Raw genomic sequence first — 13,038 nt, 5'->3', positions numbered from 1 at the left:
TTTAAAGGAATTTGACGGGTTCTAGATCTGGTTGTATAGTTTCAAATATTTTTAGTGAAATAAATATTGGATTCAATATCAGGAGGTCAAATAAGAGTGAACTGAAAATTTTTAGGGTCAAACGTTATTGGCAACCAACGGTGGATTGCCGATGGTGATGAGTGGCGATAATAAGGGAGACTTTGATTGAATTCAGGGATCAAATTGATATTTTATCTTAAGTTCAAAGATTAAATTAATATTTTATCTAATATTTATGGTTAAATTAATATTTTGTCTAAAATATAGGGATTTAGCTATTTTTACTAACATGTTACATCAACAAACTAATGAAAATAAACTATCAAGCAACTAAAATAAGACAAATAAAAAACAAAAGTGATTATAATGTAATTTTTTAAACAGGTGACCAAAATTAAATAAATCAAAAACAAATTACCACCAATGTTATTTACCCTTATTATTTTCAGGATAAAATTAAATAAATATTATAATCATATAAATTTATATTCTTTATAGTTTATATTTTGTGTAAGCCTATTTCCCCAATTTATTAACTTTAAGTGATTTTAAAATATGGATATGATATAATTTCAGACTAAATTGATGCTCGAATAAATTCATGACACTAACTTCAATCAATATTTTAAGAGTTAATTGTCCTCAAATTTTGACGCTAATTTTAAATTGGTTCTTAAACTTCTAAATATTTTAAATTCATCCTTAGATTATGATTACATTCTAAATTAGTCCTTAAACTTTTGAAAATTTTAGTTTCATCCCCAGACTATATCCTTTCTTCTAAATTGGTCTCCTAACATTTTTAACATTTCAATTTCATCCCAAATTATATGTATATACTAATAACATTTCATGTTAATAAAATCGTAGGTCAAGGTGTGTTATTATATGTTGAAAAAATAAATTTTAAGTTAAATTAGGGTTATAATTAATTACATATTTGGATGAATTTGGGAATGAAATTGGAATGTTTAAAATTTAGGGACTAGTTTAGAATAAGGGCCATAGTTTGAGGATGAAATGGAATGTCCAAAAGTTTAAGGATGAATTTAGAATGAGTATGAAATTTTGAGGATGAAATAAAAATATTCAAGAGCTTAAAGATTAATTTAAAATGAGTGCCATAGTTTGGAGATATGTGATGTAATTAACTCATATTTTAATAAATAGTATATGTTTATAGACACGATGACCCTTTTTTCACTAAGATTTCGGGTTATACAATAAGTTTAACCCAAATCACAATTTAATGCAATATAGTAATTTTTCAAAATCATATCTGATGTTTAATTTTTGTTTTATTTTAGTACCTTACCATTAAAAATTTAACGGTACTACATGACATTTTATGGGTAAATTATAGCATTCATCCCTTAACTTTCTTCTTACTCCTATTTGGTCATTAAAATTTAAAAGTTTTCAATTTAAGTACTCAAGTTTCAAATTGCTCATGTTTTTTCCTTGAAAGGTAAATTACTCATGTTTTAATCACTCTAATTTATTTTTATAACATTATATCTTTTTTATTATTATATTAATATATAATTAAAATAAATAAAAAAATTGAAAGTTAGAGTGATTAAATTAGGAAGAATTTAAAAGTTAAGTAATTAAATTAAAAAAACTTCAATGACCAAAATAGGAGTGAGAAGACAATTTAGTGATGAATGATGTAATTTACCCAAAAAAAAGTGCCAAGTTGTATTAGTTTCACTAAGTTTTCAACTGTCGATACTAAAATGAAACAAAAAATAAATGTTTGGTATGAGTTTAAAAAAATTAAAAGTTTAGGTACTAAAATAAATTCTTTATCACAGGGAATTATTTACAGGGATTACTCCCCATTACAGGCGCACATATCAAGACTGCATATAAAGACTGTTCATCTATGTATTTATTTATTTATTTATACACGCATTTGCATCTTATCTTTATTTTAATTTTCTGACTGCGGAGGTCTTCCACGGAAGCTGCTCTCAACCTGGTGTTGGGGTCAGCCTACTACCCTACCTCCCCCTTACCCCATTGCATATGGGAATCAGGGTTTTGTTGTTATTGTTGTTTTTTTTTCACATCAATGATATGAATATAAATAAAATACACGTATTATCATGCAAACCCTAATCATTGAATTGAAACGATGAAATTCTGTGGGGGCAGATACAAATGTGCGTAAAATCATAAGGGCTTAAAACGAAAGTATCCCTTTTCTCGACTGCGTCCTGAAATAAGATTTGTCCCACGTTCTTCTTCTTCCCCTTCACAAATCTCTCTTTTCCCTTCGGGACAAACAACGTCCGAATTAAAATCTGCCCCCTCGATTTAACTTTTTTATCTCCCCGCCTTCTCTCTCTCCGCCCTGCCTTTTTTCTATCTCCCCGAAATAACCCTCCGTCGCATCGTAATTTACCTTCTCGCGTTTTCAAGTCGGGTCGGATTGGATCCAGAACCAGATAGTAGCTCCGAAGGCATTGTTCATTGTGTTCTTCTAGAATATTCTGTAAGTTCCCTTTTGGCCTACTATTATTATAGAATTTATTTATTGCTTATTGTTTTTTTCTGCCAAACCTAGATGCCTAATTTCGTTTTGATTTGTATTCCTAATTCTTCAAATTTCGTTTAAGTAATTGGATATACATGGAATTTTTTTTTTATTTGAGCTCATTTTTTACGATTTTTTATAGTTTTCGGATTAGGGTTTGTTTCTATATTTTCCACTTGATTTTCGTCTTTTTCAGCATTAATGTAGTTTAACTAGAGAATTGTTGCTATTGAGATTGTTGTCTCTAGGTTACTAATCAGGATCCATGCTCAAGGAACAAAGAAATCAGTTATCTCAATTTTGTTGCGTCGTTTCGATAGCTTTAAAGTGATATCGAGTGTAGAAGCAGTTCCATAGAGGTATTCGACTATTTTCTGTAACTTTTAGTTCTGTTATGAAGTTGAGCATCATGAAAAACGCAGCAATACTCGTGGTGTTTTTGTTAATGGCATTTGATTTAGTTGGTGTGTTCTTTGGTATTTATGTGAGGATGCGTTTTTGGCCTTTGAAAGGAGGCTTTATTGAACATGAGTTATTCAGTTGTAGTTTATAGGAGTTATGAATATAAATGAAGATTGAAGACAAAAGTAGTGTTGGAGATGTTCTTTGTGGAGGCTATAGAGGCTAAGCCGTATTTGGTTTTGGTTCTGTAATTTTGGTAGACGGGTTTGAATGGGAGACTTTGAGTGTTAGATTTGCACCTATGGAAGCCACTCATCATAAAGCTATGAAAGTTTAGTTTGTTAGCTTTGAACTTAATATTCTTTAATTGACTCTTGGGGTAGAAAATTGGGTTATGGAAATATGAGACTTCATTCTGAGGCATTTGAAAATATAGTCAACTTGTTTATAGAGACTATCTCATTTGCCTTACTTTCCTCAATTGATTTATGGTTTTCGAGGCTATGGGTTATATGATTCATTTGGACATATGATTATCATAATAAGTGTAAATTGTGTTAAAAATAGGTTAATCTGCTCAAGGGACAAATATGATATCAAACAAAGAAGCATATTGATAAGTTTATGGATTTAACATCTTTATCTTATTGATTACGTATTTTTTTAATATTTTTATTTGTCTCGAATGTTAACATGTTTCTTTTTCCACTAGCATTCTGGTGATGTAAATGACCTTAATATCTGCAATTTAATTTTTCATTTTCCATAAGCTTTCTTCTATGCTGTTTTATGCTGTTAGTACCTACCTAAACTCTTTCCTTCAAATTTCTTCTCTAGGGAACGACTGCTGCATTTGGTTTGATTTTAGTGCTTTGCTTGCTGTAAAAGGATACAAATATATTATTTATTTCAAAAGGATCTGATGAAGCTGAAAGTCTCATCATCTGAGCTCGGTGGTATTTCTCCGCCTGGTTGCATAAGTGAACCTGAGGAGAAAGAAGTTAGTGATGAAGAAGATGATGATCGCAACCATAAGCATCGTCGGAGGGATACATGCTCTCAACCTTTAGAGAGAGATTCTACAGATCCTTTATTTACAAGGCCATACAGAAAGCGCAATAAACCCTTTGAAAATGGGCATAATGAATCTCAAGCAGGTGAAACCTGGAAAAATTCTAACAGTTTGCCTCCAGAAAAAGACTTGAGACCTAAGTTTGATAGAAGATTCATTGGGTTAGCATCACTTCCTCGAGGACATTCGGATCTAAACCATAGAATTAGGCCAAACCAAACATTCAGCGGAGATTCTGATCCTGGCCATGGAAGAGGAAGGGATAACTCCTCTTGGAATCAACGTGATTCTAGGTTCAATGCTGTTGATATTGCTTATCAAATGGTTCAGCCAGGATCAGTTGCTCCAGGTCTCTTTGCAGGAAGGGGATTGCCAAATCTTTCAAATGCACAAGCCCCATCATGGAGTGCCTTTGGGCTAATGCCAGGAATACCAAATGGTGATCTTGATACGCTCCATTCTATTGGTCTACAAGGGGTGCTCAGGCCGCCGATGAATTCTTCATTGAATATGGGCATTCCTCGCCAATGTTGCAGAGATTTTGAGGAGCTTGGATTTTGTCTAAGAGGAGACATGTGCCCAATGGAGCACGGTGTCAATCGTATTGTTGTGGAAGATTTTCAGGTATGCATTTTGCTGATGTTTATCCTAATTTTGGCATGTGGAGGCTTATGCAGTTTTCCATGAGCCTTTAGGAAATATATATATGTCATATGGCAATGTAATTTCACTTAGGACTAGCTAGGGAGATTGTTCATCCAGTTTACCTTCTTTGGTGCCCTCAAAAAGTATAATGATGAGCAGTGTGTTAAAGATTTTTTGCTTTTTGTTAATGTTAAAATTTTTCATTTTAACAACTTTTAAATGCTTGTTGGCAATATACTTGCATTGTATGCTGCATTACTAACCTCAGCCTCGCCCTTACTTTTTAGTCTAAATATTCTAATTTTCTGAAATTTTCTCATATTTATTGCTTGCAATCCAAATTACCTTGGTAGGAAAGTTTCTTGCTCAACATAAATTCTTTCTTATAACATTGACTGATTTAGCTTTAGCATTCCCCTTGTATCTGAGTTGATGGTAATTTTATTTTCGATTTGCAGAGTCTGTCACAGTTTAACCTTCCTGTCACGGTTCCAAGTGCACAAATATTGGCAAAACCTGCTGGCCCCGGGCCACCACCTTCTAGCCTTCCTCCAACCACTTCGATGAACAGCAAAGGTATACATGGCAAAAATAAAAAATCTGGAATTACGGAGGATGCTGTAGGTTTGAATGGTGCATATTCTGGTTCAACTAATGCAAATGGTGATTTGTATGATCCCGATCAACCCTTGTGGAATAACAATGGTCCAGAAGCATCAGCTGCACTGACTGGACTTCGGTCACCCAAGACCAATGAAACAGAACCGTTGCCAAATGATGACATCTCTGATTGTCCTCATGGCTGCTTACGTAACGGTGCTGATAATGAATTGCCGATTAGAAGCACCGGGTCACAGAGCATGAATTTGTCTGTTTGGGGTAGAGGTAGAGTTGGTAGCTCCAGAAGTGGAATAGACACAAAAGACAAAATTGGTCCAATACCCTCGGACCATCCTGAGAATGAAACCAAGGAAGAACAAGGAGCATTTCCTAGCTCTCAAGACATTTCTTGTCAGGTCAAACGGATCAAAAGCGAGGATGATGGCTCCAAAGTTGTGGATTCTTCATTGAAGTCACAGATTGATTTTCGTAGTAGCAGAAAACCAACTCAAAAGGCACTTCATACACTGTTTGTCAACGGGATTCCCCAGAAATGCAACAAAAGAGAGGCTCTTCTTTCTCATTTTCGTAAGTTCGGGGAGGTTATTGACATTTACATTCCATTAAATGGTGAACGGGCCTTTGTCCAGTTTTCAAGAAGGGAAGAGGCAGAAGCTGCTTTGAAGGCACCTGATGCTGTAATGGGTAACCGTTTCATTAAGCTTTGGTGGGCTAATCGGGATAACATACCTGTTGATGGAATAAAAAGTGTCAGTGGCGTATCTGTAACTCCACATGGTCTAACAGCTTCTGCTATCCCAGCTCAACCTGTTGCTAATAGAGGAAACGATAATCTTCTACCTGTTGCTCAGAAGAGTAATGTTGTCCATGGTGCCGATTTCCCTTCGCTGAACTCCCCTAAACCTGTTAGTATGAATGGTTCCCAGGCTCCACCTCCATTGCAGAAAAAGTTGGACACTCTAGAACAAATGAAAGAGCAATTACGCAAGAAGCAGGAAATGCTGGAGCAGAAGCGGAACGACTTTCGGCGCAAGTTGGACAAACTTGAGAAACAAGTACCAACAACTTTCTTTAATTATATATACAATTTTCCTAAATATGCACTTCTTAAGTATATTTTACATTGTCACAATAATTGTTGTGTTGAAATCAGGTTTGGAAGTTGCATGTTTTCATGGTCTTGTGAATGGTACATAATTCTGTAGCCAAGTGATGTGAAAAACTTCAGTATTGGCTATTTGCCTTGCCTAACCGACATCGTCAAACATTCATGCATTTTATTTTCCAATTGTTTGATTACGTACACATGCTGACATGGGTAGAGAGAGAATGATGGAACAGAAAAATAGTGTTTTAAAATGTAAATGTGGGTTTAACATTTGATTCTATTTCAATCTTTTGCAGTCTAGTGTTGTCAAGGGAGATCTACTAACTGAGCCAGCTGCTAAGAAGCAAAAGGTGGGTATTGCAGCTGATCCTGCAAAAGCTCTGATTCCTGGTTCCTCTGAATCTGGTGCTCCTGCCGCAAAACCATACTTTATAGGGATGACAGATAAGAACAAATCAACTGAGAATGGTGCGTCTCAAAGTTCAAAACCGAGTACCTCTATGGCATTGCTGGAATCTACAAGCTCAAAGCAGCAGTCTCGTAAGCCTCATCTGTCTGCACCTATTAGGCATCCATTCCCAATGAATAAATACAAATTGGACAACCGACCAATTGCGTTTAGAGTTATTCCACCATTGCCTTCTGGTTTTGCAGATGTGAGTCATCCTCTCTCCTTTCTCTCATCTGAGAATTGTATTTACTCCCGTACTTTATGCAGATGAATTATTCAAAAGGTGCAATGAAGCCAGTTGATAATGAATAGAGAACTTTATGTTCCTTCACATTGAAATTTGAGTATAATCTTTTTCATGCTCTTCGAGGAAACCTCTTAATATTTTGATTCTTTGGGTTTATTGTAGCTATGTTGCTTGGGTTCTTCATATTTCTTGAAATATCAGTGTCCGACATATATTCGGACATGATCTTTCAAGGACCTTTCAAATACACGGAAAAAAAAAATTGATAATTTTAATGGCAAACTCAATTGTTTCTTTGTTCTTTGTTGTCAATGAGAGATAACTCATGTCTGATTGTCAACTAGGTTGCTGTTTTGAAGGAGCACTTCTTACAGTACGGAGATCTTTCCTCTGTGGAACTACAAGACATGGAAAACAAAGACGCCGGTAATATCAGATCAGAGCCATTGAAGAATTGCTCAGCGCTTATAACTTACAGAACTCGCCAATCGGCGGAAAGGGCTTATATAAATGGTAAATGCTGGCAATGCCACAATTTGCAGTTCAAATGGCTGACATCTAACACTAACCATCGTAGCAATGAAACTCCATCTTCCACACCCAAGGAACCATTAGAAGCCGTTGGCCAGACAGAAGAAAAATCAGCATGCAACGTTGCCCAAGAAGTCACTGCTGCTTCAGGCAATGGGGAATTCGGGGATTTGGATCGAGAGAGTTTCGTTGAGCATATGGAATCGGCTGAAGCTTCGGAGCAGAGTCTGTCCCCGACATCTAGCATGAAAGAGTCGCCTAAAGGCGACACAAGTTGAGGACCGGAACTTGTTTTTTTCCCCGGATTTGTACAGGTAAATAAATTATTCAATCTGTTGAAACTCTCTAATTTCCATGAGTATTTCACTCTCAGTTAGCTGAAAGTTCATTTTTCTTTTTCTAGTTTTATATTGTTTCATCACTGGGATTATATGTAAAAAAAGGTACAATTTAATGTTTTATTTTAGTCAAAATTTTGATATATTTTTGTCAATAGATAAATTAAGTTATTGAAGCTAATTAATCATTTTTAATTTCATATTTGCATATAAATATTATTTTTTTCACATATAATTAAGGCATATTTGCATGTACAAATAATGTGTTTTGGTAACAATATATGTTTTAGATTTTTTGAAGAACTAAAAAATACATCAAGACATTGATATATAGGAGTGTTCAATCAGTCGGTTCAGTTAATCGACTAAATCAAACTTTTAAATTTTCATTAACCGATTTTTTTTTCGCTTTAACCGTTAATCGAATCGAACTTTTTTTCTAAAATAATTAACCATTCATAGTTAGACAGCAACATTATTAGACGGCACTGTGATTTGTTTATGAATTTTATTATTTTAGATTTAATATTGTGGTTTGAGTCTTGAGATTTGTTTATGGTTGGAGAGCGAGTTGATTTCGGAATATATTAATAATGTTTGATTTGTGTTGTTTAATATTGTTTTTAAACCTAATTTATAGTATGAGTCTTGAGATTTGATACTTATTATCGTGATTTATTTATGAATTTTATTTTTTATTTTTTTATGAAGTATTGACTTTATTTATGATTTTTTTATATCTATTTATTATTTTAAATTTTTTTATATGTCATACCCTTATCATCCCGTATAATTGTAGAAATAGTCCGTCTCCGTATCCATACCTGTATCACCGTATCAGTGTAACATCGATGATAGCAACATTACCCACCAAGTATATAAATATTCCCCTTGTGAAAGAAGAATATTTGCACAAGAAATGAAAAGCTTTGTTTCTTATCCTTTGAATTTCTGATTCTCTTTCGTTTTTGATCTCTTCTTCTTCTTCTTCTTCTTTTCCTTCTCTTTTTATGTTTTGAAAAGTACCAACTGTATACAACCATGGAAAATAAGGATGGAACTTTGGATGCTGTTGCAAAGGAAGTTGTTGGTTTGGTATTATGAATTCGTTTTTTCCCCCCTGAAAATTTTGTTTTAATTTTTCTGATGAATCTGAGTCTAACACCTTTAACCCGCATTCATTTCTAAATACAAATTAAGGATGTCACATGTTTTTGTTTAACCGTTACTGTTCGAAAGAGGAAATTTTTTTGTTTCTTTTAAAATCTCTAATTTAACATTTATTATCATACTATTTAACCGCATAAAATTATGATGTAATATTTTAATTTTCAATTTACACCTAATCTCACTCAATATATAGACAATTTAATACTTTTTCATATCATGATTTAAAATTGTCTAATTCAAAATTTAACCAAATTATCTTTATAACATAAAATTTTATTACACTCATTCACAACAACTTAGTATCTTATCATATTTTCATCTTTCCTTATAACATTTCTTATATTGTATTATTTCTCATTTGAGCACGGTTTATGTATTTTCCTTTTTCTAACACTATATATAAAATATCTATAATCATACTTATTTTTAAAACATATTTTTTTGTCTACCACCACACGACCATCCGTTGACAACTTTTATTTTATTATCATCATTACATAGATATATATATTATTCCTATGTCGATTCAAACCAATAAAACTCATTGTCTGTAGCCAATATAACTCTTGAAAGGTAAATTGCTCATGTTCTAATGTCTTTTTGCCAATAAACTATAACCAGAGCTTAAACCGATTCAAACTCGACATTCTGTTATACCTTTGGGCTTTGACCCTTGGCAAGCTCACCATACAAAGAATGATTATTACTGCAAAACAAGGAAGACTTGCAAGATATTCAGTGAAACCGAAAGAGAATTTGATGAAAATTGAAGGGGGCGAAGAGTGAATTACTCATATTTTTTCTTTCCCGAAGTACACGAAACCTTCTTTCAATCTGTCGACAGAGGCATTTGGTACCCCATCAGCTGATAATGTTGCGTTTAACGAATGCTGTTAGTTCCTCAACTCTCCCACCTACTTCACCGTTCACTTATTTCGCCCTACAATCAAATGAAAACGATATGAAATTTAAAAAATTAAAGAATATAAAAGATAAAGACATTGTTAATGTTAATTTAGTGGGATGATGCATTAGATTTCTTAAGCAAAGTAAGGGGTCGAATCCTAGTTATTGCGAATGGAATAAACTAGATTAGGAGGGTCGCCCTTACCACTGTAATATCTGCCCTTACCACTGTAATATCTGATCCGGATTAGTCGATCAATAGAGATCCAAAATAAAATATTGGAGACTAAAATGCTCAAAAAAAAGGATAGGGGCAAAGTGGTCATTTGTGCAAACGTTGAACGATAACTTTTGTTATCATGCTTTGATTCAAGTGATAAATAATTTTATATCGCTTAAGTAGGTTTTGAGTTCGAGGTTTTGTATATACAAAAAAATTCCGCTAAAAGACACAAACCAAAATCAAGTGTGCGACACGAATTGGTCTAGATTAGTCATGGCAAAATCTTGGGAACTGGGAGAGGGCAATAAAATAATAGTGATTCTGGCTTTCTTTTAATATTTTGACTTTACCATTTTATTTTGGGGCGAAAAGTCCTCCCGTGACAAATTATGAATTTTTTTGTCCTAAAATAAAATATTGATGTTAAAATGCTTCAAAAAAAATAGGTGTTTTCACTAAAATAAAATATTGAGATCAAAATACTCCGAAAAATGTTAGTGACCAGGGGCGGAGCATAGAGAGGGCCCAAAGAGTCCCCAACCCCTGTTAAATTAGTATATTTAATATAATTTTTGTCTAATAATTGTTTGGTTCATGTAAAAATAAATATTTAAATTAAAAAATATATAAAGTTTTATTAAATATTTAATCAAATAAGACCGACTGAATAACGTTTTCAAAATTATAGTCTAATAACAATTTAAATAATTGTAAGTCTTAATATTACACAAATAAACTCTTAGATTGTTCCAAGCAAAGCCCATAATACTAACACTAGAATTGAAAAAAGGCCCAACAATTTACTCGTTCACATAAGTACATGAACCCTAATTTATCACTCAGAAACCCTAACTCTTCATTTTGCTGCCACTCCCGCTAAGCTCCTGCTAGCCACCGAGCAGAGCCGTCAACAGATTCAAAAACAATGGGCCGCGTCCGTACCAAAACAGTGAAGAAATCGTCCCGTCAGGTGATCGAGCGGTACTACTCGCGCATGACCCTGGATTTCCACACCAACAAGAAGATCATCGAAGAAGTCGCCATCATCCCGTCGAAGAGGCTCCGCAACAAGATCGCCGGGTTCTCCACCCATCTGATGAAACGGATCCAGAAGGGACCCGTTCGCGGCATTTCCCTCAAGCTCCAAGAGGAAGAGCGTGAGCGTCGCATGGATTTCGTCCCCGATGAATCGGCCATCAAGGTCGACCAAATCGAGGTCGATAAGGAAACACTCGATATGCTTTCGGTCCTTGGGATGTCTGATATCCCTGGGCTTGTTAAGGTTGACCCTGTTGCTGTGACTCCCCAAATCGGGTTCGGCCGCGGTGGTGGTGGACCCGGGAGGAGGTTTTAAAGGGTGAGCGTCCATCTATTCAATGGGTTCTTCAGTTTAAGTATGTTGTTTTTATTTATTGTTTTGTTTTTGGTTGGACAATGTTAGTTATGTTAAAGGGTACTGGAATTTATCTAGTTTTATATGCACTTTTATTTTTGAATTGTTGAATGGAGGAACTTTTAGTTCCTGTATTGGATAATTGCCATTACTTAGCTGTTCATTGATTGCAGTGGTGAATTTTCAATTCTGATTATTCCAATTTCTAATTGGCAATGCCTCCTGCAATATTAAAATAACAATAAATTTTGCTAAGTTGAAGGATTATTTTGTATCAGTTTGATAAGTTGAAAGATCATCCTGTAACTGTTTGATAAATTTAATGATCATTCTGTAACATTTGGAAGGTTTTTTTTATCAAAAAGACCATTTTTACATGTTACACTGACCTGTAATATACTTTACCCTATTTTCTTTGATCTTTGAATTACTTGATCATGGTTGTATTTGAATATGGAGATAAATACTGTTAGAAAAACCGATTTGATTTCGCCGGCTGCTTGAATAGATTTTGGTCTACTATAGTGTATATAAATGCTTTTGATTTAAAGCTAATCTTGTGTTTGTGTTTGATTACAGTGCTTAGAAGAACCCTAAAGATTTTAGGTTGAAAACAAGCCCTTAGATAAAGTGTCGATATGTGTCTTTGATTGAAATCCAATCTTGTAATGATAAGAAGATTGCATGTTCGACCTTTGATCCGAAACCTGATTGTTTGTTATGACATAAATACTGTTAGAATGCAAACCGATTTGGTTTTGCTGGCAGCTTGAATAGATATATCTTAGATTAGTACTCAGGAAAACCATTATTGGTCTGCTATAGTTTATATAAATGCTTTTGATTTAAAGCTAATCTTGTGTTTGTGTCTGATTAAAGTGCTAAGAAGAACCGTAAAGAATTTTGTTTGAAAACAAGCCCTTAGAAAAAGTGCCGATACGTCTTCGATTTAAAGCCAATCTTGTGTGCATGTATGTATGTGTGAGTGATTATGAACGTATAACGCTTAGAAGATTGTATACTTTACTTTTGATCCGAAACCTGATTGTCTGTTATGAGATTTAATACGTGGTTTAGTGTAGTATCTCTATGTGTCTATATCACATAGAACCCGAACTGGCATTGGTAGATTAGCAAAAGCATATTTCATTTTTTGTTACTTGTACTTTGGTGCAAGTGTTAGATCGGATCTGTCCTATGCTTTTGCGTTTGACCATAAACTTGAAATGCTATATCAAAATTTCTTATGTATGTATGTAGTCATCCATGCATGTATGGATGGATGGAAGAAATTGTTTGAATATGAACCATGAAACAAACTTGGATTACACTAAAACTTGATTGGCAACAAAATTACATGACAAATAG

At 34.1% G+C, this 13,038-nt stretch overlaps 2 protein-coding genes across 3 annotated transcripts; both read left to right on the top strand.

Moving 5' to 3' along the window:
* The first annotated feature begins 2,286 nt into the window (after positions 1-2,286).
* LOC120212890 (zinc finger CCCH domain-containing protein 41-like) lies at positions 2,287-8,090 on the top strand. Of its 2 annotated transcripts, XM_039211080.1 has the most exons (6): positions 2,287-2,521; positions 2,812-2,922; positions 3,803-4,661; positions 5,141-6,358; positions 6,708-7,067; positions 7,454-8,090. In XM_039211080.1, exons 3-6 carry the CDS (start codon positions 3,888-3,890, stop codon positions 7,916-7,918), a joined length of 2,817 nt encoding a protein of 938 aa, XP_039067011.1. In that variant the 5' UTR covers positions 2,287-2,521; positions 2,812-2,922; positions 3,803-3,887; the 3' UTR covers positions 7,919-8,090. The 2 variants fall into 2 exon arrangements, with proteins under 2 accessions (XP_039067011.1, XP_039067010.1); XM_039211079.1 differs by lacking the exon at positions 2,812-2,922.
* A 3,030-nt stretch (positions 8,091-11,120) lies between these two features.
* LOC120212894 (40S ribosomal protein S17-like) lies at positions 11,121-11,750 on the top strand. Its single transcript, XM_039211083.1, has one exon. The coding sequence runs from the start codon at positions 11,203-11,205 to the stop codon at positions 11,629-11,631; it is 429 nt and encodes a 142-aa protein (XP_039067014.1). The 5' UTR covers positions 11,121-11,202; the 3' UTR covers positions 11,632-11,750.
* The last annotated feature ends 1,288 nt before the right edge of the window (positions 11,751-13,038 follow it).

Source organism: Hibiscus syriacus, unplaced genomic scaffold (assembly GCF_006381635.1).
Source record: "Hibiscus syriacus cultivar Baekdansim isolate YM2019G1 unplaced genomic scaffold, ASM638163v2 tig00110017_pilon, whole genome shotgun sequence".
NCBI lineage: Eukaryota > Viridiplantae > Streptophyta > Magnoliopsida > Malvales > Malvaceae > Hibiscus > Hibiscus syriacus.
The sequence above is the reverse complement of the archived record's forward strand: the minus strand, read 5'-3'. Positions and strand labels throughout refer to the sequence as shown.

Excerpts from the sequence above, each read along its gene's own strand:
- LOC120212890 (XM_039211079.1), top strand. The coding sequence starts at position 3,888 with ATGAAGCTGAAAGTCTCATCATCTGAGCTCGGTGGTATTTCTCCGCCT. Across the intron at positions 4,662-5,140 it reads TTGTTGTGGAAGATTTTCAG|AGTCTGTCACAGTTTAACCT; the intron begins GTATGCATTTTG and ends TTCGATTTGCAG. Across the intron at positions 7,068-7,453 it reads TGCCTTCTGGTTTTGCAGAT|GTTGCTGTTTTGAAGGAGCA; the intron begins GTGAGTCATCCT and ends ATTGTCAACTAG.
- LOC120212894 (XM_039211083.1), top strand. The coding sequence starts at position 11,203 with ATGGGCCGCGTCCGTACCAAAACAGTGAAGAAATCGTCCCGTCAGGTG.